This window comes from Bufo bufo, chromosome 5 (genome assembly GCF_905171765.1).
Source record: "Bufo bufo chromosome 5, aBufBuf1.1, whole genome shotgun sequence".
Classification (NCBI taxonomy): Eukaryota; Metazoa; Chordata; class Amphibia; order Anura; family Bufonidae; genus Bufo; species Bufo bufo.
The window spans coordinates 471,924,471-471,952,448 of NC_053393.1; the positions used below are offsets into that span (position 1 = coordinate 471,924,471).

The window sequence follows — 27,978 nt, forward strand, 5'->3', positions numbered from 1 at the left end:
AAACCTACCCTTATGTAAGTGTCTCATTGATTCCTATGGGTAACAGGGGCTTCACTATATAAAATGGTATTCAAGGCTTGCAATAGTGGTGCCAGGGTGCAGGCAACTCACCTCACACTGGGAATATGCTTCCGGTTTCTGATTATAAATCTTCGCAATTTGATTTCCTGTAAAGCGCTGACGGAATAAAAAGATATTTATTAGTGATGAGCATAGATATATAGACAGTAAGGTAGATGAACTCCATATTACTTCCTCTAGTGTGGTATTGGTGGCAGCAGAAAATTGCAGCATGCAAGGCAGCCGAGAGCCAGAGACCCTCACTGTCAGCACCTGGACATGTGCACCCTGCCTGCGCAGCCCCAGGAGTCTACAGTAGAAGTCAAAGGGGGATGATTAAATAAAAGTGCGAACATGGACCTAAGTGTGAAGGTGTGAGTGCCCCAAAATCACAAGGTTAACAACCCTTATAGGATGGCCAGATGTCTGGCTTTAGGCGGTAAAGTCCAGTTTCCTGGCTCCATGTCCTCTGTCTGGCGCAAGGCCTGGGCGGATGTTTGGGTGTCCTCGTTTTCTGCGGCTCAATGCTCAGACAGCGACATTTTACTGTCTGAGCATGCGCTACAGCTATAGACCGTCTGAATGAGGCTTTCTCTCACCCCAGGTCAGTCCCTAGAGCTGGCCGACCCGTAACATGTTCAGTGTCACAGATCTGCTCAATCATGTAAATGCAAATCTGAGCCCCAATAACTCAGTGCGACCACTAGGTGGCAATCTATTTATCTGCAAGAGTAATAAATATAGTCTGCAACGAGCATGGTACGGTACATAGAAAGTGAAACTGGTTTCATCTAAAAGTTTTCAAAATGTATTCCTGGGAGTAACATTTCCACCGAAGGATTTTATGTATATTTTGTACAGTATATGACTTGATAAGTAAAACATTATATATAAAACTATTGGGCTGCTATAATTTATTAAAGACAAAGAAAAAAAAATCTGTCTACATCTGCTCTAATGTGGTGAACATTTTTCCAACAGTGACAACAGAAAGTGCAGCCAAATTGGTAGGGTTTGTAAGTTCATGTTCATATGGAGTGACTTGTTTTAATTATGATGTATGCAGGCATAGGAACACTGAAAAGAATGGAGCACTACAGGTGCCAGCTTGCACACACTGGTAAAGCTACTTTCACACTAGCGTTTGAAAGTAGCCTAACTATGAAGCTGTCTGACTTTCTAGTCCATCCTTCCCTAATTACTCCAAAGATAATTAGCAGTTCAGTATTGATGACCCATCCTCAAGATCCAAGGTCCAATTCCTGGCACCCCACCTATTAGCTGTTTGCAGAGGGCAGTGAGCACCAGGTCTCTTCCTAGGTCAGTGATGTCGCATTTATCGGTCATATGGCCTATTTGCAGCTTATTCCCATTCAAGTGAATAGACCTGGGCTGCATTACTAACACAGCCGCTATGCAATATATGGTGCTGTCCTTGCTATACTACTATATGAGAAACCACGGCACTCACCGAAGTGCCTCAGTCTCTACAAACAGCTGATCGATGGTAGTGCTGGGCGTCAGACTCTCACCAATCAGATATGAGGATAGGTCATCAATACTGTTCTCCCAGAAAACCCCGTTAGCACAGGGCATTAGCACAGGGCACCTGCAGACACGAGACATACTGCTACCTTAAAATATAATAATGTTTTTTACAGCCTATTAATTGAGATTGAATGCAAGGAGCTAAGGGCTCTTTCACACTTGCGTTCTTTTCTTCCGGCATAGAGTTCCGTCGTCGGGGCTCTATGCCGGAAGAATCCTGATCAGGATTATCCCCATGCATTCTGAATGGAGAGAAATCCGTTCAGGATGCATCAGGATGTCTTCAGTTCCGGACCGGAACGTTTTTTGGCCGGAGAAAATACCGCAGCATGCTGCGCTTTTTGCTCCGGCCAAAAATCCTGAACACTTGCCGCAAGGCCGGATCCGGAATTAATGCCCATTGAAATGCATTAATCCGGATCCGGCCTTAATCTAAACGTCGTTTCGGCGCATTACCGGATCCGACGTTTAGCTTTTTCTGAATGGTTACCATGGCTCCCAGGACGCTAAAGTCCTGTTTGCCATGGTAAAGTGTAGTGGGGAGCGGGGGAGCAGTATACTTACCGTCCGTGCGGCTCCCTGGGTGCTTCAGAGTGACGTCAGGGCGCCCCACGCGCATGGGTGACGTGATCGCATGGATCACGTCATCCATGCGCATGGGGCGCTCTGACGTCATTCTGGAGCGCCCCGGGAGCCGCACGGACGGTAAGTATACTGCTCCCCCGCTCCCCACTACTACTACGGCAACCAGGACTTTAATAGCGTCCTGGCTGCCATAGTAACACTGAACACATTTTGAAGACGGACCCGTCTTCAAATGCTTTCAGTTCACTTGCGTTGTTACGGATCCGGCGGGCACCTCCAGCAAATGGAGTACACAACGGATCCGGAAAACGCAAGTGTGAAAGAGGCCTAAGCTTCTTGCCGCCCATGTCTCCTAACTACTGGTGGACTGATACAAGTAAGAGAATTCCACAAAGCCATGAATAAGGCGGTCTGTGACTAGCACTCCACTGTCATCAAATTTGCAGGAGCCTGTATACTGTTCTTGCACAGGAATCTTCTATTATTAGTACCTATCCCTGGTTAAGTTACTGTGACATCACAAGTGTGTTTCAGTCAGGTAAGCTGATGTGACATCACATGTTGGTTTCAGTCAGATAATTTGCTGTGATGTCACAAGTGTGGTCAGTCTAGTAAGCTGCTTTGACATCACACAAGGGTATCAGTCAGGTAAACTTGTGACATCACAAGTGTGATCAGTCAGCTAAGCTATTGTGACATCACCAGTGTGTTTCAGTTACGGTAGGCAAGCTGCTGTGACATCGTAAGTAGATTTCAGTCAGGTAAGTTGCTGTGACATCACAAATGTGATTAGTCAGGTACAATATATTGCTGTGACATCACAAGTGGGTTTCAGTTATGGTAGGTAACCTGCTGTGTCATCAAATGTCAGATGCAGTCAAGTAAGCTGCTGTGACATCATTTTGGGTTTCAGTCAGGGATAATGGTTGTCGGCTTCAGTGACCTCACATGTTTGTTAGTGAGTAGTGATGATCGAGCATGCTCGGCCAAACACCAGTTCAGCTTCAGCATCTTGATGCTCGGCACATGGCGGTATTTGGCCAAATACCGCATGTACTCGAGCGCAATGCTCGAGTCTCCAACCTGCACGTTTCTTGGCTGCTATGCAGCCAAGAAACATGCAAGTAAGTACTGCCCTCACTGTAATGACGTAGCAATGTTGGCTGATGGCATTACAGTGATTGGCAGGCCGGAACGCGTCATCGTGTGCTATATAGCACCCGATGATCCATGTTCGGCTTATGCTTAGGGAGAGCTGTGCTGAGGAAGGGACAAACGGTGTAGGGAGTGATTTAAGAATATTTTTGCCACGAAAACTTTTCAGAGACCCAAAAGTCCTTTTAAGGACTATGATATGTAGCAGCAGCAATCTATATTTGTAGTGCAACCTGCTCTAAATAACTAAAACTTTACAGACCCAAAAGTCCTTCGAAGGACTATTGCGTGTGGCAGCAATATCTATTTTTAGCGCATCCTGCGCTAAATAAAGTACAATAGTTAGGCCGCTGCAGACAGTAACATTAGCTGCGCCACATCTCCTGTGTAAAGTGTGCGCATCCCCAAAAAATCTGTAACATCCAGTGTCCTTTTTCCGTAGACTGTGTCCGCTACGGACAGTGACATTAGCTGCGCCACATCTCCTGTGTAAAGTGTGCGCATCCCCAAAAAATCTGTAACATCCAGTGTCCTTTTTCCGTAGACTGTGTCCGCTACGGACAGTGACATTAGCTGCGCCACATCTCCTGTGTAAAGTGTGTGCATCCAAAAAAATATCTGTGACATACAGTGTCCTTTTTCAATAGACTGTGTCCGCATCTGACAGTGACATTACCAGGGCCACATCTGCAGTGTAACATGTGCGCTTCAAAAATGTATCTGACATACAGTGTACTTTTTTGCGTGCGGACAGTGACATTACCGGTGGTACCGCTCCTGTATAAAGTTTCCTCATCCTAAATACCTGTGACATTCCCTGTAATTTTTCATTTGTCGCTGGTGACAGCATTGACATTATCTGCGGGATATCTCCTGTGTGATGTTTCCACATCCCAAATACCTTTTTAAATTTGTTTGCGCATACACTTCCAAATCCTACACTACTGTACGTGTGACAGTTGCCAACCTTCACTCATTGTGCCTGCATCTAATACTAAAATGGATGGCGCAGGCGCGGGATATGCGGGGCACGGGCTAGAACGAGAATATCAATCACCTTCACAAGGGCGTGCCAAACAGTGAGAGGATGGAGCCTCTAGGTGCTGCATGTGGAAGAGGTGGAAATGGTGGAAGACATTACACAGGGTGACCACCTTCAGTTCGTCTTCTCAGCGCGAATTGGACGATGAAAAGGAGAATGAGGAGGAGGAGGAGCAGAAGATGGTTGCCTCCGCTACAGAGGGTGGTACCCATGTAAGTTTAATTCTATCTGTTCAGCGTGGGTGGGAAGAAGAGGAGGAAGAGGATGAGGAGATTAAGAGTGATCCTCCTGATGACAACAGCGAAGTCTTGCCTGTTGGTACTCTGGCACACATGGCTGACTTCATGTTAGGTTGCCTTTCCCGCGATCCGCGCGTTATATGCATTTTAGACAACACAGATTACTGGTAGTTCACCCTTCTCGACCCCCGCTACAAAGATAACTTCTCATCTCTCATTCCTCTGGTGGAGAGGACGAGCAAAACGGTGCAATACCAGAAGATCCTTGTTGAAAAATTGCTCCAAAAATTTCCATCTGACAACGCTGGCGGCAGAGTCCGTAGTTCCTTGGGCAACTGAGGAGGGGAGACAAGGTGAACACACAGCAGTTCCAACAGAGGCAGGGCAACACTCTCCAAAGCCTGGGACAGTTTCATGACACCCGGCCAGCACCCTCACCCTGATGTGCGGCCTAGTGTCACAAGGAGGGAAAAATTTTGGAAGATGGTGAAGGAGTACATAGCAGACCGTGTCAGCGTCCTCAATGATCTCTCAGTGCTTTACAACTACTGGGTGTCCAGGCTGGACACGTGGCACGAACTGGCGCTCTACGCCTTGGAGGTGCTGGCCTGCCTTGCAGCCAGCGTTTTGTCTGAGCGGGTATTTAGTGCTGCTGGTGGCATTATAACAGAAGCGTATCCGCCTGTCAACTGAAAATGCTGAAAATGAAAAAGGCCTGGATTGACCATGACATCTCGACTCCACCAGAGGAAAGCTGATGAACATAAAGGCACTTTAAAGGGTTTCTGTCACCTGAAAAATGGGTATTAAGCTGGCTGACATTAGCGATGTGCTAATGTCAGCTGAACATAACTATATTAGTGCCATCTCACTGCCTGCCGCCGTTATTGAGAAAAAATAACTTTTAGAATATGCTAATTCGCCTCTACACGCAGGGGGGCGCTGCTCCTAGAGGCTCCGTTCTCCTATCTCTGGCCACGCCCTGCTACACTAGATTGACAGGGGCAGGCATCGTTGGTCTCCTACCTCCGGCCCTATCTGCAGTGTAAATCTTGCGCCGTTCAGTATTCGGTGCAGGAGCAGCGAGGAAGCTGGCAGCCGGCGAGCGCCCTTCACTCACTGCTCCTGCACCGAATACTGAACGGCACGGGATTCACACTGCAGATAGGGCCGGAGGTAGGAGACCAACGATGCCTGCCCCTGTCAATCTAGTGTAGCAGGGCGTGGCCAGAGGTGGGAGAACGGAGCCTCTAGGAGCAGGGTTAAACACCCTCCCCCCGGCGTGTAGAGGCTAATTAGCATATTATAAAAGTTTGTTTTCCTCAATAACGGCGGCAGGCAGTGAGATGGCACTAATATAGTTCTGTTCAGCCAACATTAGCAAATCGCTAATGTCAGCCAGCTAAATACCCATTTTTCAGGTGACAGAAACCCTTTAAATGTGTTTTTTATAATGTACTGAATACCGTGTATTCCCATGCACCCCTTCCACCACAAACAAGGGTATATGGTTCAATCTTCCTTTTCTCATCCTCCTCTTCCATCATATCAACATGCTTATTCATCACATATAATGCCCTAGCATATATTCCCTTCGCATATAATGTTTTACAGGGTCAGCTCAGCTGCAGGCCCTCGCATATAATTTTTTAGAGGGTCAGCTCACCTGCAGGCCCTCACCTACAATCATTTACAGGGTCAGCTCACCAGCAGGCCCTTACCTACAAGTCCAGTCTCACTATCCATGAGTCTGGTCAACACAATCCTCACCGCCGAGGGTCTCGTAACTAGTTAACACAGAGGAGTCTCATTTATTATCAGAATTAACCAGACAAATTGCTCCACCAACTAAGAACGTCCATGCACCACCACCCACAGAATCGAGAAAGAGCTATCAATCAGTCAATCTTTTCAGTGTCCGGGCCGGGTGAGGTTTCCCGTGTTGAATCAAATTAAGCCGCAGGCTCCACTCCTGGTGGTGCCCTTCCATCAATTCCTTTAAGTTTCAGCTTTGCAACCATACTTCCCCCAGAACCCAAAGACTTTGGTTTCCCGGAAGCTGCTCGGCGGGTCATGGGAATAACACCGCCAGATCGCCGGTTGGCATAGTTTATGGTCGGCACTGTGACGGTATCTGATCGTCTTCGAACCTCCGACTTTTGTTTTTGATTAATGTAAACATTCTTGGCAAATGCTTTCACTTTGGTTCGTCTTGCGCCGGTCCTAGAATTTCACCTTTAGCGCCGCAATACGGATGCCCCTGCGCCAGTTCCGAAAACCAACAAAATAGAACCGAAGTCCTATTCCATTATTCCTAGCTGAAGTATTCAGGCGACCCGGCCTGCTTTGAAACACTGTAAATTTTTTAAATGGTCAGCTCAGCAGCAGGCCCTCAACCATAATGTTTTAGATGGTCAGCTCAGCAGCAGGCCCTCGCCCCTAATGTTTAAGATGATCAGATTAGCAGGCCCTTGCTTCAAATGTTTTAGAGGATCACCAGCAGGCCATCAATCAGAATTTCTCAAGGGTGTATATGATGCCCTCCTTTATGTGTAACAAAGGGTGTATTGGAGTGCCGTTTCCTTTTAATTTTTAAAGCAAATAGCGATCCGGTCGGCACTTAATCAAGTCCACGCTGCAGCGGGAAAGAGCATTCTCCATGTGTAGTTTCCAAGAAAATCCCAGCAGCCGTGTATCGACTTAATCAGTATTGTTTACTTTATTCTCTTATCATAGCATATATCCAAAGTAAGCTTGGACGCGTTTCGGCGCTATAGCCTTTATCAACAAGTATCAAACACATTCTCATCTAAACAAATATACAAGAATAAATAAATCATGTGCACAGGACTCTATCCTCACGTTAAATGTATCAATTGGTGATAATGTTACATCTATGATGACACTGCTACATAGAAGTGAAACTCTGTTGTCGATTCGCTGTTTTGTAATTACCGCCCAGGATTGGGCGTCTGACGTCATGTGCACGCAATTTATTTATTCTTATATATTTGTTTAGATGAGAATGTGTTTGATACTTGTTGATAAAGGCTATAGCGCCGAAACGCGTCCAAGTTTACTTTGGATATATGCAATGATAAGAGAATAAAGTAAACAATACTGATTACAAGGGATTTCCTTGTAATTTTTGGCAGCCCTTTCACTTAATGCATAGGCTTTATGAGTGTAGGAGTCCCACTACATGAACAATTGCACCACAATGTGAATGAGCTCCTCCTTTATGTGATATACAGGTTGTATCGGAGTACCTCTTGCTTGTAATTTTTGGCAGCACTTGCACTTTATATACAAGTAAATATACAGGAAAGAATGTTTCCTAACAATCTTTCCTCTAAAATCGATTTTATCTTTGGTTCTGCGGGTATTATTGTCAGTCTGTTAAAGTGGCGTACTACTCGGACAACATCGTTACCAGCAGTGACCTGAGAGTCCAAGATGCATCCAGACCTCCTCCCCATGCTGTCCCTGAACCATTTCGGTGGTGTTTCCATCAATTTCTGACCTTTTCCTATGAACCAGGCACCCTCCCCTCTTGAGAGCAGGGTCTGGTTTAATGCTCGGGTTCTCCCATTGACTTCCATTATATTCGGAAACTCGGTAGAGCATCAGAGCATCCCGATGTGTTCAGCCAGAGCACCCAAGCACTTTGGTGCTCGATCAACTCTATTAGAGAGGAAAACTGCTCTGACGTCACAAAGGTGTATTAGTCAGGAAAGCCGCTTTGAGATAACAACCCACTTTAATCAAGTAAGCTACTGTGACACTCCAACTAAGGAGATAAATGGATGCTACAGTGGCGCTCAGCGGTATCGCGGCAGAACCACAAAAATCTGCCGCACAGAGGAGACAATATAATATATTATGATACTGCGCTTAGGACATATTATGATAAGTTATGGTGTATAGGTATTGCAGATATATAGTGACTGGCACACAAAAGTATATCAATATGCAGGTACTTAGTTGGTTTTAAACAGTGTACCTGAAATGAAGACTTCTATTTGTGTGCTTCTATCCGCGTCCCCGTAGTCGATGTAGAAGTATTTTCTTTTTTACTGTTGTTTCTGTACTCGGTCTTTCTTGATGCTAGGGATCAGGAACAATCCAGATGTAATGTGGTTTGGCGTGCTGCCTCGTGCCCCGGCCGGTGGCGCGCTGCTGCCGCAAATGGAGGTGTATACAGAGGAGTGGTTAGCGCTCGCTTGGAGCTTGTGAGTGACGTCACTTACAGCGGTCATCAATGACCACCAGTACCAAGTATCTCTTTCTCCGACGCGTTTCGAACAGACGCTGTTCTTCCTTAGAAGCACACAAATAGAAGTCTTCATTTCAGGTACACTGTTTAAAACCAACTAAGTACCTGCATATTGATATACTTTTGTGTGCCAGTCACTAGATATCTGCAATACCTATACACCATGACTTAACATAATATGTCCTAAGCGCAGTATCATAATATATTAAGTTAGACATACGTGTCAGCCAAAATCGAAGGCCTATATACCATACTTATTGGTGTCTGCCCCCGCTTTGACAAGCATGTGGACTTGAAGACAAGTATTGATGATTTCACCATGCAAGCGCTGTGACATCACACTCCGTGACCAGCTATGTGTCAAAAGCTTCCGGGCACTGGAAACTAATCTGCTCCACTGACACCGTCAGATGAGGTTACTCTGCTGAACTCTCTCAATACAGTGCGGCTTAGGGGGTCTTGGTTACAGCCTGCCTGATAAAAAAAACGTTCCCACATCACAATGACTGAAAAATCAATTTATTATTTAGTGCTAACCTCATATGCTCGAGATCCAGTAATATTGGCCAGTACTTGTGGCCCTCCAATGGATTTTTCAAGATGGTGGCACTCAGCACTTGTACTGGAGTCCATCCAGATAGGGCTATCACTGACGGAGAAACAAGTCTAGAGAAGGAAATATTTTCTTTATAATTGAATGAAATCAAATAAATAGTAACATTTATAATGCAGTTTGGGGACCTACCTGCAGTGCAATGTGCAGAGGGTGCTCGGCGGGCAAATGGTTTAATACCTCTCTGGAACCAGTTTTCCAATACACACTGCCATGTTGCTGTATCAAGATATGTAAATATGAAAAACCACTCAACGCCACATTCCCAGAACTGAATAAATAAGGGAGCTGTGACAGCTTCATATATAATCTAGCACATTATAATGACATCGATAGAGCTCTGCAGATGATGAATTGTCTTATAAACGGTCCACCCTCAATTATTTTACCAAGCTATAAAATAAATCTGCAAGGTAATTAGTGTAGCGTGAGATTGCCTTAAATTGTTCATCGTGTTTGAGATAAACTAATTTGCATACAACAAACTTAAAGGGGTTGTTTCATCTGGGACATTGATGGAATCGCTAGGATATGCCATCAAAGTCAGATAGGAGAGGTTCCCACCACTAAGACTCGCACATATCTCTAAGGCTACTTTCACACTGCCGTTTCTGGGTCCGCCGGTGAGATCCGTTTCAAGGCTCTCACAAGCGGCCCCAAAGGGATCAGTTCAGCCCCAATGCATTCTGAATGGATAAGGATCCGTTCAGAATGCATCAATTTGGCTCCGTTCCGCCTCCATTCCGCTCTGGAGGCGGACACCAAAATGCTGCTTGCAGCGTTTTGGTGTCCGCCTGGCGATGCGGAGCCAAACGGATCCGTCCTGACTTACAATGTAAGTCAATGGGGACGGATCCGCTTACATTGACACAATATTGGTGCAATTGTAAACGGATCCGTCCCCCATTGACTTTCAATGTAAAGTCAGGACGGATCCGTTTGAACACCTTATTTTGACAGAGTTATGCAGACGGATCCGTACTGAACGGATACCAGCGTTTGCATTTGTAGGTGCGGATCCGTTTGTGCAGATACCAGACGGATCCGCACCTAACGCAGGTGTGAAAGTAGCCTAAAACAGGAACCAAAAGGTGAAGGAGACTGCACGGTGCATGTGCGGAGTGGTCTCCATTTCTATAGAAGTTCTGAAAATAGACGAGCAAGCATGCTCGGTCTATTAGAAATTAATAAGAAAAAAAGAGGGTTATTCAGCACATCCCAGTGCGCAGGTGCACGTTGCTATGGCTGAAAACACAACATAGAACAAAACATACAATGCAACAGCAATCTGCAAACCAAATAAAAGTACAAAAATGTATTATATTGCTAATGCTATGCTTATAAATTAGAGATGCTTGGCAAATAATTTTGTACAAAATCATTTGAGCCCGTCTGCCACACGCCAAGGCGATCTCTGTAAGACGGGAACCTAACACGAAGTTCAACCTGTTAAGTGCCATGACAGCGACCATGAAGTTCAGGGGTGTTGGTTCCTCATGCATGCTGGGCCCCCTTTGGTTTTTATCATTTTCAGTGCCAAAATGGCCTATATTGAATCCAGGGACTACAAGTACCAACATGTATGCAGAGCAAACTAAGCTTTATACTCATGCTAATTTAAAATCAGCCTATGAGGCAAACAGGCTGATCAGGAGTGCACGACCAAATAGCATTAGCAATATAATACATTTTTGTACTTTATTTGGTTTGCAGAGTGCTGTTGCATTGTATGTTTAGTTCTATGTTGTGTTTTCAGCCATAGCAACGTGCACCTGCGCATTGGGATGTGCTGACTGACCCCCCTTCTTTTTTTTTTTGCAGTTTGTATTGGAGGTGTGGCTGACTCTCCTGTTTGGTCATGCACTCCTGATCAGCCTGTTTGCCTCATAGTCTGATTTTAAATTAGCATGAGTATAAAGCTTAGTTTGCTCTGCATGCATGTTGGTACTTGTAGTCCCTGGATTCAATGGATGCCATGCGGAACCTGCACCCTCTGAACTTCATAGTCACTGTTATGGCACTTAACAGGTTGAACTTAGTGTTAGGTTCCCGTCTTACAGAGATCGCCTTGACGTGTGCTAGACGGGCTCAAATCATTTTGTACAAAATGATTTGCCAAGCATCTCTAATTTATAAGCCTAGCATTAGCAATATAATACATTTTCGTACTTTATTTGGTTTGCAGAGTGCTGTTGCATTGTATGTTTTGTTCTTTTAGAAATTAATAGAAAGTGCACCGAGTAAGCACTGCCACCGCTCCATTTACTTCTATGAGAATTCCGAGCCAGCGCTCGGCTATTTTTGGTAGTCCCATCGAAATTAATGGAGAGCAACCTCTGTGCTCAGTTCAGGGATCCTGTTCAGGAGATAGGTGTGGGTCCCAGAGGTAGTACCCACACCTATCTGACATTGGTGGGCTGAGGCGGGCTGGAAATTACAAGTGGTCGTGGAAAAAAAAAATATAACTATGACCTCAATGTCTTAGGTGAATCCAAATTGACAGAAAGCAGGGCAACACAATAGATGGGGCCAATACAAGTTGCCAGGGTCACTGAATACCACAGTGCAGCACACAATACCTCTCCAGAAGCTGTCCCTCTGTGTTGGCATAAATAGTGGTGACCCTCTGTCCTCCTCCACCAACTGTCTCTAGGCGGTCAGATGTAGGTCACAATGCCAAGCCAGCCCTTCTGCCCATGCTGCCTGGATATTCTCTAATAATGACCCCTATAGTTTTCCCACTTGTATGTACCCAGCCAGCAGCAGTGAGGAGGACTTGGTGACCTTTTGGGCCTCGGCCCACCAGGAAAATTCCATGTAGGGTCTATGGCTGGTTCATCCCTGTTGGTGGGGTGGCATATCCTACCAATATGCCACCAATGTCTCATTTGAGACAAACCCTTTAAATGGGTAGTCTCATTAAAGAAAACCCTGTTAATTAATTAAGAACTAGGCAATTTTTGGCCATGAGAACAAAGACATATATTTTTTTCATTTTTCATCTAAGCAAAAGGCCTCATGCACATGGCCGTTGTTTTGGTCCGCATCCGAGCCGCAGTTTTTGCGGCTCGCATGCGGACCTATTCACTTCAATTGGGCCGGAAAAGATGCGGACAGGACTATGTGTGCTGTCCGCATCCGTTGCTCCGTTCCGTGGCCCTGCAATAGGCGGACAAGAATAGGCATTTCTACAATGGGCCGCCCGTTTCGTTCCGCAAATTGCGCACACGGCAGCTTCCGTTTTTTTGCGGATCCGGTCGGTGTGCATGTAGCTAAAAAAAAAAACTAATTTTGCATGAATATGGGATTATATTTTTTCAGGACAAATTATAGTTTTTAAGTAAACCATTTCGGGGTCCGTACACAATATGGTTTAAACACATTCCACTTTATTTTCATGTTGTTCATCACTGACCTACAATACATGTTTTATAGTACATGTCGGCCATTCAAAAAACGTAAGTCATCGACAGATTAAATCTGTCAGAGCTATAATGACTGATTGTTACTAACTCTACGTTCTAAGGTCTGACTCAAAATGGGAGGTCGTGAATCCCCCTTCTATGACACCCATATGCTCAAATTGGGCATATAGACAGGGCCGTCTTTAACAAGGGGCAAAAGGGGCAGCTGCCCCAGGCCCAGTTGCTCCTGGGGGGCCCAAGGCAGCTGCCTTTTGAGCCCTGCTAGCCACTGCCCCGGGTGTCAGGCTGTCAGCTACACAGGGGGTGCTGCCATGCCTGCCGGCACTCCAGGCAGCGTACTGTGAGTAGTAATATTACTGGTCACATGGCTATGAGGTCATCAAGGTCCTACCAGGAGTGTTGCTGTAGAAGTTTGCTTTAACTGTGGAGCTTTTTTTGCGAAGATTACATCAGAAAAAAGTGACAGGGGTTGTTATGCTAATATACTGTAAACTATTGTATAGTGGGGTGCTGTATAGTGTGGGGGCCTGTATACTGTGGGGGGCTGTATACTGTGGGGGCCTGTATACTGTGGGGGCCTGTATACTGTATACTGTGGGTGCTGTATATTGTGGAGTGCTATACTGCTGTACTGTATACTGTGGGGGGCTGTATACTGTGGGTGCTGTATATTGTGGAGTGCTATACTGCTGTACTGTATACTGTGGGGGGCTGTATACTGTGGGGGGCTGTATACTGTATACTGTGGGTGCTGTATATTGTGGAGTGCTATACTGCTGTACTGTATACTTTGGGGGGCTGTAAACTGTGGGGGGCTGTATACTGTGGGTGCTGTATACTGTGGAGTGCTATACTGCTGTACTGTATAGTGTGGGGGGCTGTATAGTGTGGGGTGCTGTATCGTGTATAGCTTGGGGTGCTGTATACGGTGAGGTGCTATACTGCTCTACTGTATACTGTGAGGTGTTGTATACTGTGGGCTGCTATACTGCTCTACTATATACTGTGGGGTACTGTATAGTGTGGGGTGCTATACTGCATACTGTGTGGTGCTGTATACTATAGGGTGCTATACTGCATACTGTGGGTTGGTGTATACTATAGGGTGCTATACTGCATACTGTGGGGTGCTGGAGTGCACTGTAACGCTAGGGTGAGCCGAGCTCTGGTCTCCTTCCTGCAGAGAGGTGCCCACTTCCAGCCTGAGCCCAGCTGCCCAGAGCACTGATCCTGAGCCGCTGGAGTCTTCAGAACTGGAAGTATTTACAGTCATTCACTGTACTCTACCAGGTGTGTGGATTTTTTGTGTGTGTGTTGTGGTGGAGGGCGTGATTTCCTGCTAAGGTGTGAGAAGGCGGGATCCAGTAAATTTTTCCCCAGGGTCCAATCAATATTAAAGACGGCCCTGCATATAGACATGGGTTGTCAAGGTAAGACAACCCCATTTAAAAGTCATGAGAATTAATATCATTAATCATGTAATTTAATAACTGAATTATGGATCCTGATTGTTTAACAATATTCTATGTTCACTATGTATTGGTGGATATTGCTTAAAAGTGTCAATGAGTCTGATAGTTAGATGGGTATATTGTCATCTTATGCATGTATGGCACATCCACAAAATATATCATAAATATCTGATAGATGTGTATCCCATCTCTAAGTACTACACCTATCTCCAGAGGTGTCCTTAACTTCTCGTGCTGCCTGGTGCCATGGACATTGTGAATGAAGGTGTAGCTGAGCATGCATGGCTCTCTCCATTCACTGCTATGGGAGATCTGTAGACAGCCAAACAAGATTACCTCTTTATGTAGGTTCTACATATAAAACTCTTATACAACTCTTTCAATATATATTCTGATACTAATAGCTGACCTCGCCACTGTTTATTGCACAAACTACTGCATAACGTGCCTGTACCAATAATGGCCACTGATGACTTTCATCTCCACAGATTGCAGCGCCTGCATTTACCTGACCAGTTCCTGACAAGGCTTTGACTTTGACAAAGCTGAATCCCGATGACTTCATTCTATCCAGGATAAAATCTAGAGCCTGAGTATAACAAGAGAAAGAAAACCAGATCAGAGAGGATATAGTTGATTTATCATGTTAAAGCCTACTGATAAACCACTGGAATTAACAGATTACGGCTGGAATGTGTAAACCAGGCCTAAAGCCTTTAATTTTACTTTATTTCTCATACAGAACAATTCACTGCACGTTATGTTTAAAATGACGCTCCCTTTTGAAGAACTTGGTTGTCCATGATTTCAACTTGTGGGAAAGAGCATGAAGTTTTATACCAAAAATTTAAATAAGACTAGCCACTGCTTATCTGGTTCTCTGGTGGTTCCTGGCATTCTGCAGTGGGGAGGTCACGCCCATCATTCACATGACTACTGCAGACAATCACAGCAGACAAGCTTGTATATACAGCATATGTTGATGTTGTAAGCCGTGTACCGGGTGGGCTCCCCAGGATACAGTGAAGTCACCAATGAGAAAAGCAACTCTGACACCAGCTTTTGCAAAACAGGCTTTTTACTGCAATATGACACTGAACGCAAACCCCAACCTCTGTAAACATAAAATGGATTTAAATACCCTACACTCAGCCCGCAGGCTGAGACCCTACAAAGGCTACCAGAAAGAATTGCTCAGTTTGCCTACTGGCGGGCACAAATAAAATGACCACACCGCACCTGTTATTACCCTAGAAATGCCATGAACGATTAGGTGGGTGTATGATACGGGCTGCCCTGCAGTGCAACGCGAAAGTTCACAATCATATCATGAACTACAATATTCCCCCTCCCGTAACTGATCCTATGGCACGTGCCTGCGTATTACTCCTGTGCAACATGCTGAGCTGGATTGAGCCGGTGAGATGTCTATCAGTTCTTAACTGTGCAATGTCTCTTTTTATTAAGTCCTTTTGTGAACCGTAGAAACACTTTTTGGCCTGACACACGAAAAAGAGGCCCTAACTAGCTAACTACAGGCCTGGTCTAGTCTCTAGGCGCCAATATTACAATGAGGTGCGTGCACAATCTTACCGACCCTGGTCTGCTCTGTCTCTGCTGATAATTCCGAATCAAACAAGCAGTCTATTCAACAAACATGCGGTACCGCAGAGCAAGTAGTTTGTTCATCAGCTCTCATCAGCACTCCTGGCAGAAGTCCTCTGTCCCATGGGCAGAATCCGGGTCCTGAACAGCGATCAGCTTAACTTGACTGTAGCTGTGGTCGCAAAATGATCTCACGCTTGGATGTGACTGGATTCACTCCTCTGTGTCCTCTCAAAATGGTGACTTCCTCTTTCTCCTTCAGCCTGGCAACTCCACCTCTCATGAATATGGAAATATGTATATTCAGTCAGTAGCTGTGCCTGGGAAACGGCGACATCTTGTGGCCAAACAGCATAACGTCAGTACAGAACATTTAATTCACAAACAGTGTTCAACAATGATAGCTGTTTCCCCATCTCACATGCCACCCCACTAGAGGTTGTCGCCCTGGGCAACCCTCCCCATATAAACTCATCCTCGTCATAACGCTGTGGGGGCACACCAGCATTGGGTCTCGTTGACCTATGTAGAGTGGTAGGCTCGGAAGCACTGGGGACATCAGGCACATTTAATGGGAGAGGGGCTGCTGACCGCTCAACACTTTCCCTGGGTGACAAGCTTGCCACGGCTGGAGCCTCTGTGGATACCGGGGCAGGGGCAACCCACCATTTCTCCTCCTCCTCGAATGGAATTTCCTCGGTATTCTGAACAGGAGAAGGCATTTCTCTGCGCACACTGACTTATGAAAATTACAATGCCTCAACATGTTACGGTGCAAGTTTCGTGAGGGCATCCCAGTCTCTATTGGCTCTACCTCATAAGCCGGGATGGCAGGGTCTGCCGTCCTCTTCACCGTGTAAGGGACCGCCTCCCTCCGCCCATCCAACTTCCAAAACGGCCGTTTGGCTTTGACCATCACTCGATCACCCGGGGCGTACCCATCCCACTGCACTAGTCATGGGTTAGGGTGTATCTCTTGTCCCAGGTGCTCCCTCACAACCTCGTGGATCGCTCTCAGCTGGCGGCGGTGCTCTTGCACCCATGCGGTGGTATTTCTCGGTGGTGGTTCCATCAGATCGGGCATGTGGAGATCCTCAATCTCCTGTCTGGCTCTCCCAAACATGAGCATATGTGGGGAGTACCCGGTGGTACTGTGTACCCAGTTGTTACAGGCCCACATCAGTTCAGGTAGATACTCGGGCCACAAAGCCTTTTGACTGACCTCCAGAGTCCGCAGCATCTGGAGCAAGGTGCGGTTGAACCGTTCGCCCGCCCCGTTTCCCTGGGGTGGTGCGGGAACGTTTGATCCCATACAGCTGGTACAGCTCATTCATGATAGTACCCTGAAAACGTGCTCGCTGGTCCGAATGCATCCTTCGTGGACACCCGAACACCTGTATAAAAAGTGTTTGCAGACTGCCTCAGTGGCTGACTCTGGTCTGGTCTCTGGTGGGCACAGCCACCGCATACTTTATAAAATGGTCTATCATGACTAAACAGTATGAGTGTCCCAAGGTAGAGTACCCAATCTGAACATAAATCAATCATAAGGAGCTCTAAGGGTGCTGAGGTCCAGATGGCCTGGACAGGTGCTCGCTGTTCGGTACTCTTAATCAGCCTGCAGGGCCGACACAGACATGCCTCGGCCACCAAATCTGGACAGTATACCAGCCGTTGGAGACACTTAAATGGTTTATCGTTTCCAAAATTGTCACCCCTCTCATGGGATTCCCGGGCAGTCTCCGGTTCCAATGACATGAGGATGACAATCTGTCGCCATTACTGAAAATCTGATTGCAAGTATATGGTCTGACACAGGAGGCCCTGGGTAACAGTCAGCTTATCCCACTGCCTCAACAACTTTTGGCCCTCTGTAGTCAGACGGGCCCGCTTTGCTGACCGAGGCCAGTTCTTGGTCCGGACCCATTCTTTCACTTTCCACAGGTCCGGACAGCTATTCTGGACTCTCTCCCAATCAGCCAATTTCTTTCCCAACACCATGGACATCCCGGACGCTATCCCACTTGAATGTTCCACGTCCTGGAACATAGGTAAATCGACCAAGGTCAGGAGTTTCAGCGTCCTCTAGTTCTTCATTGGCACTCTGAGCCGACAACCCTACAGGGACATGGGAGAGTGCATCGGCATTGCCGTTCTCCCTACCGAACCAGAACTTGATGCGATATTGGTACTTCGAAAGGCGAGCCAAACACCTCTGAGCGCACCAAGCTTGGTATATGTAATGGATCTCCTAGCACCCCAACCGGGTACCTCCGTCGATAGTTGCTCCTAGTGCTTCCAGAGGACTCCAAGCACTCCACTTGACACCGTCAGCACTGCAGACCCCACGAACCGTCGAAGCTTGGTGGAGGTCTCGCCGTCTCCTACCCACCCTGGACCTACGACAAGGCTCCAGGCTCCAGTGGGTGAACCTCTCCTAAATCCAGAGACAGGAACCAGGAGCAAGCTCTTACAAGAGCTTATACTCAGGGGAGTATTGTGATATAGCAATCCCCAAGAGTGTAGTTATTCCATCCCCCAAACATGAGCCAAGACTTCATGAAGGTATAAAACAGGAACACTTTATTGAGGGCTACCCGCCCGTATTTATGCAGGTCCCCATCTGGTGGACACGCCCCTAGGGGACCAGAAGGAAGACTGTGACACAGGACAGATACGTAGCACTCAGGATACACAGACACAACACATCCCCACAATGCATCATGGTTTCCTCCTCTCTGCCCTGGAGACACCCGAGGAGCAATTCAATTATCTCTCAGGACAAAGGGAAATCGCCAATACACATGTGAAGACAACAGGACAGAAATCACCACCCAAACACCCAATGTCACACCCCCACAGCAAACACAGACATTTAACATAGCCCCAGATAGCTCAAGTCTGAGTGCATATCATTAGGTGAATGGCACTCAGAATACACGAATACAATAAAATTAGCTATCTGAGTACCCTCACATAACAAAATATCATTCCAAAGACAGATTTAAGCTGTGTCTGTATTCTCCTTTAAAGTTAGTATGGGCCATAATCCTGAGGCAAGAGGCTGGTAAACAGGCCTCTCCAAAACCCAGTGGCGAGGTTGGTTTCGCCACACATCTCCCCCTCCCAGGGAAGACTAACCAAATACCTGACCTCATGTCGGTCGGTATCTGAGTTAGTCTGGCAGTCCACCCACAAACCAATACTGGACCTGTTGAATTTTGGGGCCTGGCTCTGTTCTGTATGTCCCCAGCTGTTGAGGGGGCATCTGCTACTCCTTGCTTCCTTGTTGCTCTCTAGCTTGGAGCTGTAGGTACTTGGTGGGCAGAGGCCGACTGCGCTCTGCCCAGATGCCAGCTCTTCCGCTGGGGTAGCCTGTGGGAAGTCTGGCTCTGGAGAAGAGGATAGGGGAGGGCAGAGGCCGACTGCGCTCTGCCCAGATACCAGCGCTTCCGCTGGGGTAGCCTGTGGAAAGTCAGCCTCTAGAGAAGAGGATAGAGGAGGGCAGAGGCCAACTGCGCTCTGCCCAGATGCCAGCTCTTCCGCTGGGGTAGCCTGTGGGAAGTCTGGCTCTGGAGAAGAGGATAGGGGAGGGCAGAGGCTGACTGCGCTCTGCCCAGATGCCAGCTCTTCCGCTGGGATGTGGTCAGGGAATCCTATCCCCAGGACCTTGTTGCAGATCGGTTGTGGAGAGGAGGAATTGCTTACCTCCTCCTCCTGGCATTCCTGCAGGGTTGGTGGGGGATCTGAACCGGCCGTCCAGCATCCCGGTAGGCCTGGTGCAGAGACCGTGGTCCCATCTGCACCATCGGATTTAGGGGTGCTGTCCCCCTGTGGGTGGGGAGAGATATCAGTGGGTATCGCAGGCTCATCCCCTGCCCCCAGAACTTGGTTGGGAAGTAGCTGGGAAGGGGAGGGCTCGCTTACCTCCTCCTCCTGGTATCCCTGCGGAGATGGCTGGGGATCTGGACCGACAGTCCAGCATCCCTGTAGGACTGGTAGAGAGACCTCGGTCCCATCTCCACCTGCCATCTGTGGGTCCTCCCAGGACCAGTCTGTGAGGTCCCTCAACAATTGCGAGTAAGGACCACCTGCGTCCACACCTGGCTACTCCGGCTGCTGTTGACGGTCTGGGCCAGCTGCCCAGCATCCCGGTGGAGAGACCTCGGTCCCGTCTCCACCTGCCTGTTGTGGTTCCTCACAGGACCAGTCTATGAGGACCCCTACTTCGGGTTCCTCTGGCCGCCTCAGGGGGAGACTGCTAACCTCCTCGGATGCAGCCTCTGCTCGGCTGCTGTAACACTCCTTCCGCTGGGCAATTTCTCTCTCTTTCGCCAGTCGGAATTCTCGTTCCATCCTTGCGTGTCGCTTGGCTGTGACCTGGTTCCAGATGGCCTGGTATATATCCATGGACACATTATCTCCATACTGGGCCACTCGCTGCCTCACCTCGGCCAGCCAGTCATCTTCAGAGCCTTCCATACTTGTCTGCTCCAAGTCGCTGGATACCTCTGCTCCCAGGGGCGCTGCACGAGTGCTACGGTTGCCCTCAATTTGTAACTTCACACGTTACCAGTGTCTCTGAGCTGCTTCTCCTCGCACTAGGACGCCATCCCACTGCTGCCACCAATGTAACGGATCTCCTAGCACCTCGACCGGGTACCTCCGTCGATAGTTGCTCCTAGTGCTTCCAGAGGACTCCAAGCACTCCACTTGACACCGTCAGCACTGCAGACCCCACGAACCGTCGAAGCTTGGTGGAGGTCTCGCCGTCTCCTACCCACCCTGGACCTACGACAAGGCTCCAGTGGGTGAACCTCTCCTAAATCCAGAGACAGGAACCAGGAGCAAGCTCTTAAAAGAGCTTATACTCAGGGGAGTATTGTGATATAGCAATCCCCAAGAGTGTAGTTATTCCATCCCCCAAACATGAGCCAAGACTTCATGAAGGTATAAAACAGGAACCCTTTATTGAGGGCTACCCGCCCGTATTTATGCAGGTCCCCATCTGGTGGACACGCCCCTAGGGGACCAGAAGGAAGACTGTGACACAGGACAGATACGTTTCACTCAGGATACACAGACACAACACATCCCCACAATGCATCATGGTTTCCTCCTCTCTGCCCTGGAGACACCCGAGGAGCAATTCAATTATCTCTCAGGACAAAGGGAAATCGCCAATACACATGTGAAGACAACAGGACAGAAATCACCACCCAAACACCCAATGTCACACCCCCACAGCAAACACAGACATTTAACATAGCCCCAGATAGCTCAAGTCTGAGTGCATATCATTAGGTGAATGGCACTCAGAATACACGAATACAATAAAATTAGCTATCTGGGTACCCTCACATAACAAAATACAATTCCAAAGACAGATTTAAGCTGTGTCTGTCTTCTCTTTTAAAGTTAGTATGGGCCATAATCCTGAGGCAAGAGGCTGGTAAACAGGCCTCTCCAAAACCCAGTGGCGAGGTTGGTTTCGCCACAGTATACTCCAGATGTGCCAACGGGTTGTTGTCCGTCATCACAGTCACCTCTGCACCTGTCAGGTACTCCGCGAACCTTCGGTCATGGCCCACACCAGTGCCAGTAGTTCTAGTTTAAAGGAGCTATAGTTGTCAGGGTTGCACTCTGACTCCCTCAGAGACTGGCTGCCATAGGCAATGACTCTCACGTCCATCCTGGACTTGGGATAATACGGCCACCAAACCATGCAGACTTCAGTCAGTCAGTGCACAGCAGAAATGGGGTGTTGAATCGCGCATAAGCCAGAATCAGAGCACTGGTCAGCGCCTCCTTTGCTGCTTTGAAGGCTTCTAGTTGCCGGGGTCCCCACTCGATGGGATGATTCTTCGGGCCCCCCACAGTGCCATTTAATAACTCATTTAACGGGCCCACCACATGAGCGAATTTGGGTATAAACCTCCTGTAGTAGCCGGCCAGTCCCACAAACGCCCGCACATCTCGTAGTGTACTCGGCTGGGGCCACTTTTGGACACCCTCTACCTTGCTTTACCCCCTCCTGGGTGACCAAATGTCCCAAATACTCTATATGCTGTTAAAACAGTTGGCACTTCTTGGGCTTGATCTTGAGCCTGTGGTCTCGCAGCTGCATTAGGACCTGTCGCAGCTTTTGGAGGTTATCCTCGAAGGAGGCCCCAAACACTATTATGTTGTTCAGGTAGATTAATACTGACTCGAATTTCAGATCTCCCAGACAGTGATCCATCAACCGCTGGAATGTTCCCGGGGCATTGGAACGACCGAATGGCATCCGGTTGAACTCGTAGAGTCCCATAGGTAGGATGAAGGCCGTCTTCACTTTTTCCTTCTTGGCCACTGGTACCTGCCAATACCCATTGGCCAGATCAAGAGTCGAGAAGAACTTCGCATGACTCAGGGCGGACAATGACTCCTCAATTCGGAGAAGGGGGTAGGCATCCTGGACAGTCTAGGTGTAACGGACCGTTTCAGCAGACAAGGGGTTAAAATCCGTTTGGGCGATAAGCCCCTTTCTGAGAGACAGGCACAGCTACTGCAGAACACCAATGTCCCGAACTGGATACAAAGTAGCACTCCAAACTGGAACCTCACGAATAGCTGCTAGCAGACGAACAGGGATCAGCTTACACTTCTGGCAATCGGTCTTCTAACAGCATACAGTGAATACCCCCAATAACGAGACAAGGCTCCGTGTTGAGGGTCAAGCAGTGGTCTGACTGTACTTCAAGTACAGCCTCTTTTATTCATAAACCACAAACATAGTACTGCCCACAGGGGTTTGAAATACAACCAATCAGTAATTTACAACACATACAATGTAACTACAGCAACCAATCGTTCACGCCCCCAGAGGACCAGAATGAAGACTGTGACATAGGACAGATACAACATATCCCCACAATGCATCATGGTTCCCTCCTCTCTGTCCCGGAGACAACCTGAGGAGCAATCCAATTATCTCTCAAGACAAAGAGAAGTCACCAATACACATGTGCAGACAATAGGACAGACATCACCCTTTAAACACACAATGGGACAATGGCACAATAGAAACACACCCAGCATTTCCTCCCAAGCTGACAAGTTACACTTATTATAAATTGTTACAACTTTGTGAGTTTACATTGGCCATACATATATCTAACATCAATTTAAACAGTATAACTTTGGGACCTATCCAAAATTCACTTGAATAGGTTCAGGGGTTTAAAAGTTAGTATATGGCCCATAATCCAGGGGCAAGAAGCCAGCAGCCAGTCCTCTCCAAAACCCAGTGGCGAGGTTGGTTTTGCCACACATCTCCCCCTTCCCAGGGAAGACTAACCAGATACCTGACCTCACGCCGGTCGGTACCTGAGTTAGTCTGGCAGCCGACCCACAACCCAATACTGGACCTGTTGAATTTAGTAGCCTGTCTCTGTCCAGTGAGTCCACCAAGGTTATGTTGGAAGCTGGTACTCCCGGTCTCTGTGTTGCTCCCTGGCTTGGAGTGGAGGTTGCTTTGTGGGCAGGGATCAGCGGTACTCTGCCCTGGTGCCAGCGCTACCACGGAAGAAGCCTGGTTGGAGCCTGGTTGTTGGAGGGGGAGACCGACTGTCTCTACCCCCTGTGCTGTAAGTGCAGAGACCACGGTCCCATCTGCACTGTTGTGGGGCTTACTGTCTCCCCCTGGTGCGTTAAGCTGCCGCTGGGGAGAGGGGGTAACGAGCTCCTCTCCCATACATACTTCCAGCCGCTGGGGAGGGCGACCAACCTTCTCCGCTCCCAATACAGTGTCCTGCTGCTGGGGAAAGGAGACTGGGCTCTCTATTCCCTGCTGGACACTCTGCCGCTGGGGGACAGGACCGACTGTCTCTGCCCCCTGTAACTCCGCCTGCCGCTGGGGAATGGAGACTGGGCTCCCAATTCCCAAAAAATCATGCTGCTGCTGGGGGGCAGGAACAACTACCTCTGCCCCCTGTAACTCAGCCTGCCACTGAGGAGGGAGGACGCTGCTCTCCTCTCCCTGCACTTCACACTGCCGCTGGGAAATGGAGACTGGGTTTGTCACCTTACTGTCCTGCTGAGCCTTCTCACTGGCGTGGAACAGCTGCTGGTAGCCCTGTTCCAGCTCCATCTCCCGGGTCACCAGGTGGACCAGGTCCTGCTCAATCTCATGAGTGTCGTCCCAGTCATACCTGCTCTCCCTCCATTCCAAGAGATCATGGAACCGGGCTTGTGTAGGGCTCCCAAACTCCAGCTCTGAAAAAGTCTCCCATAACAAGCCAGGACCATCAAACTCCTCTCCCTCCGGCTTGTCATGCTCAGCTGTCCTGGGTAGGTACTGTGCCCCATACCACCAGAGCGCCTGGTAGGCATCTTCCAGCCACAGCTCCCGCCATGCTAGGAGTTCCAATTCCTTTACCCATTCCTCCCGGGGCTGCTCTCCCAGGAAGGGCATCCGCAGGGCTACTCGCTTCTGCAACCGCTGGTCTTCCGTGGGGAGTCTCTCGTCCTGCATATACTCCACAATACCCAGTACCTGGTACCAGATGCCTTTGCGGACTGCATCTCGGTCATCCATGACACCCTCATCGTACTCCACTGCTGTTTCCATTCTGGTGCTGTCAGGGTCGCTGTACTGGGACATGCGTTGCCCTCAAATTGTAATTCCAGGGAATGATGTTTCTTTGCAGCTGTCATTCTGGGCTGTGGGAACGATCCCGCTGCTTGCCACCAATGTAACGAACCGTTTCAGCAGACAAGGGGTTAAAATCCGTTTAGGCGATAAGCCCCTTTCTGAGAGACAGGCACAGCTACTGCAGAACACCAATGTCCCGAACTGGATACAAAGTAGCACTCCAAACTGGAACCTCACGAATAGCTGCTAGCAGACGAACAGGGATCAGCTTACACTTCTGGCAATCGGTCTTCTAACAGCATACAGTGAATCCCCCCAATAACGAACACAAGGCTCCGTGTTGAGGGTCAAGCAGTGGTCTGACTGTACTTCAAGTACAGCCTCTTTTATTCATAAACCACAAACATAGTACTGCCCACAGGGGTTTGAAATACAACCAATCAGTAATTTACAACACATACAATGTAACTACAGCAACCAATCGTTCACGCCCCCAGAGGACCAGAATGAAGACTGTGACATAGGACAGATACAACATATCCCCACAATGCATCATGGTTCCCTCCTCTCTGTCCCGGAGACAACCTGAGGAGCAATCCAATTATCTCTCAAGACAAAGAGAAGTCACCAATACACATGTGCAGACAATAGGACAGACATCACCCTTTAAACACACAATGGGACAATGGCACAATAGAAACACACCCAGCATTTCCTCCCAAGCTGACAAGTTACACTTATTATAAATTGTTACAACTTTGTGAGTTTACATTGGCCATACATATATCTAACATCAATTTAAACAGTATAACTTTGGGACCTATCCAAAATTCACTTGAATAGGTTCAGGGGTTTAAAAGTTAGTATATGGCCCATAATCCAGGGGCAAGAGGCCAGCAGCCAGTCCTCTCCAAAACCCAGTGGCGAGGTTGGTTTTGCCACACTAGGCATTCAGCTTCCGATAATCCAAGCAGAACCGGAGACTCCCGTCTTTATTCCGCACCAAGACTACTGGAGCAGCCCAAGGACTTTGACTCTCTGGATCACCTGATTCTTTAACATGCTGGCCACCATGTCTTTCACCTCCTGGTACATTCTAGGCGGGATTTGTCGGTAACGTTCCCTGATTGGCACAGCATCGCTGGTGGGGATTTTGTGTTTGATGGCGGAAGCACACCCAAAGTCCTTATCATGTCTTGAGAACGCCTCCTTAAATTCCCAATGGATGTCTTCCAGCAACTCCTATTGTCCTGGAGTCAGGGCATTGCAGTCCACCCCCATCCGGGCCATGATCACTCGACAGTTCCACTCCGCTGTTGGGGTCTCCCTTTGATGAACCTCTACACCATAGGTCCAGGCTGATCTCCTATCTGGCTGTAGCATGAAGCCCTTTCGTTGAAGGATGTCCCCTTTGGACATATAAACTTTGGCCAGCAAGGTATTCCCAGGAACGGTTAACTCACAGTCTTCAACGTAGAGGCAGCATACAGGCACACATCCATCCTTCACAATAGCGAGGGCCCGGGCTACCAGTGGGCGAGTCTGCGTTTCCTTTTGGTAAGCAGGCTCGATCAGAACCTCCGGTCCATTCAGCTGTCTTCCAGCCCCCACTGGCTGCGTCCATATTTGTTCTTGCCAAGGTGGGATCTTCACCGGGGTCCTCCGCGGCACTTTACATGTCCAATGGGCCAACCGGACAGGTTGCTCTTTAACAGACTACTGCTCCTCACCATCTGCTGTAGAACCTTTTGGGTTGGCCGATGTGTGGTGGCCCATTGCCAATGCTTCGGCCCTTCTTTGGCATAGAGTTGATGGTCTAGGTCTCTCAGCACATTCATACCTAGTGCCACGTACATTCCTTTCCGGGTCGAATTATCCACCTGCACGACCCCCTTCTTGCCCATGTCTTGCCCAAACAGTCGGACCCACATCCAGACTATCCCTCGGACGTCCATCTCTCTGTTATTGGCAGCAGTCAGCCTGATGACGCTCCCATCTTCCGGCTCCATCATATGTCCAAAGTGTCTTTCGAAGAACTCCAGAGGCATAAGGGTGCACTCCGATCCTGTATCAACTAGGCAGCGTACTTTCTGGCCTTCCAACTCGGCTTCCATAACGGGGCTGCTGGCATACAAGGCGTGTTCCTCACGCATAGGGCTTAGCTTCTGGTGTACTGCAGCAGGATGCACAGCTACTGTGGCGGTCGGAAGTTTAACGTTGGCTCGGACTTTATCTGTTCGGGGCACTCTCTGGCCATATGGCCGTACTGTCGACAAGCCCAGCAGAGGGGCCCTCTTTTGATGTATCCCCGCACCTGACTTTTCCTGGGTAGAGTGGCGCGGGGTGCTGAGGTCATTCCAGGAGGCTGGGGAAATTCTACTTTCATCTGGGACACTTCCAGCCGAAGTTCTATCAATTCTGTCTGCAGGGCCTGGACCCCATCCTTTAAGGACTCTGAGTCTTCAGACCCCGACCAGTCCCCTGTAACATAGATGCTGCTCACTACTCTCGCCTCCACAGGCATGTGCTCTTCCTCTCTCTCCGCAGCAGCTAGGTAGATGCTGTAGAATGTCATGTCGGCTATCGTCCGGGTCATCTCTTGCTATTTGTCCTGTAAGAACTTGTTGGGGAGCCGTACTAAGAACTGGTCTCTCAGTAACCGGTCCACCTCCCAGAAGACTCCCATGGCCTCTGGGTCTCACCGCTGTATTTCATTTAGGGTCTCCTGTTGGGCATTGGAGTACTGCATCAGGGTCTCGCCCTCTTGCTGTGGTCAGTTGAAGAAGTGGCTCCGCAACTGCACTACTTTAGCACGCCCCTCTTGGGCTCTCTCAAGCAGGAAGAATATTTTCTCTAGGGTCTCTCTCTCGGATTCGGGCCTTACCATCACTGTCCGTCTGACATCACCCTCTAGAGCCCCCAATGCAACCTCTGCCTGCAGTTCGAGGGTCAGGTTACACATTCTAACCGCACTTCGCACCCTTTCAGTCCAGCCCTGCAACGTCATGTTTTTCACCGTCAAATTTTGGCAGATGATGCAACAGCGCCCCCACAGGAATGTACCCTACTGGGGCAGGCATGGCGGAGGCAAGCTGGCCTTGCACTGGTGTACCCTGAGCTGGGTCCTGTACTGGTGCCATTGGCGCCGGCAAAGGTTCTCTCGCCGCATTCCCGTCCATAACGGTCGCTTTATCCTGCCGACTACGCCAAGTAAGGGTACTTTCACACTAGTCTTTTTCTTTTACGGTGTTGAGTTCCGTCAAAGGAGCTAAATACCGGACAAAAACTGATCAGTTTTATCTTAATGCATTCTGAATGGAGAG

The 27,978-nt window shown here is 48.3% G+C and overlaps 1 protein-coding gene across 1 annotated transcript in view; it reads right to left on the minus strand.

The window, feature by feature from the left end:
• Nucleotides 1–27,978, minus strand: part of XYLB (xylulokinase) — a 298,115-nt gene that overhangs the window by 242,219 nt on the left and 27,918 nt on the right. Inside the window, exons 4-7 of the mRNA XM_040434104.1 lie at nt 14,924–15,004; nt 9,651–9,737; nt 9,443–9,571; nt 112–177 (exon numbers count right to left, since the gene is read on the minus strand). Of these exons, the coding sequence (XP_040290038.1) occupies nt 112–177; nt 9,443–9,571; nt 9,651–9,737; nt 14,924–15,004 (363 nt within the window). The remainder of the gene's footprint in view (nt 1–111; nt 178–9,442; nt 9,572–9,650; nt 9,738–14,923; nt 15,005–27,978) is intronic.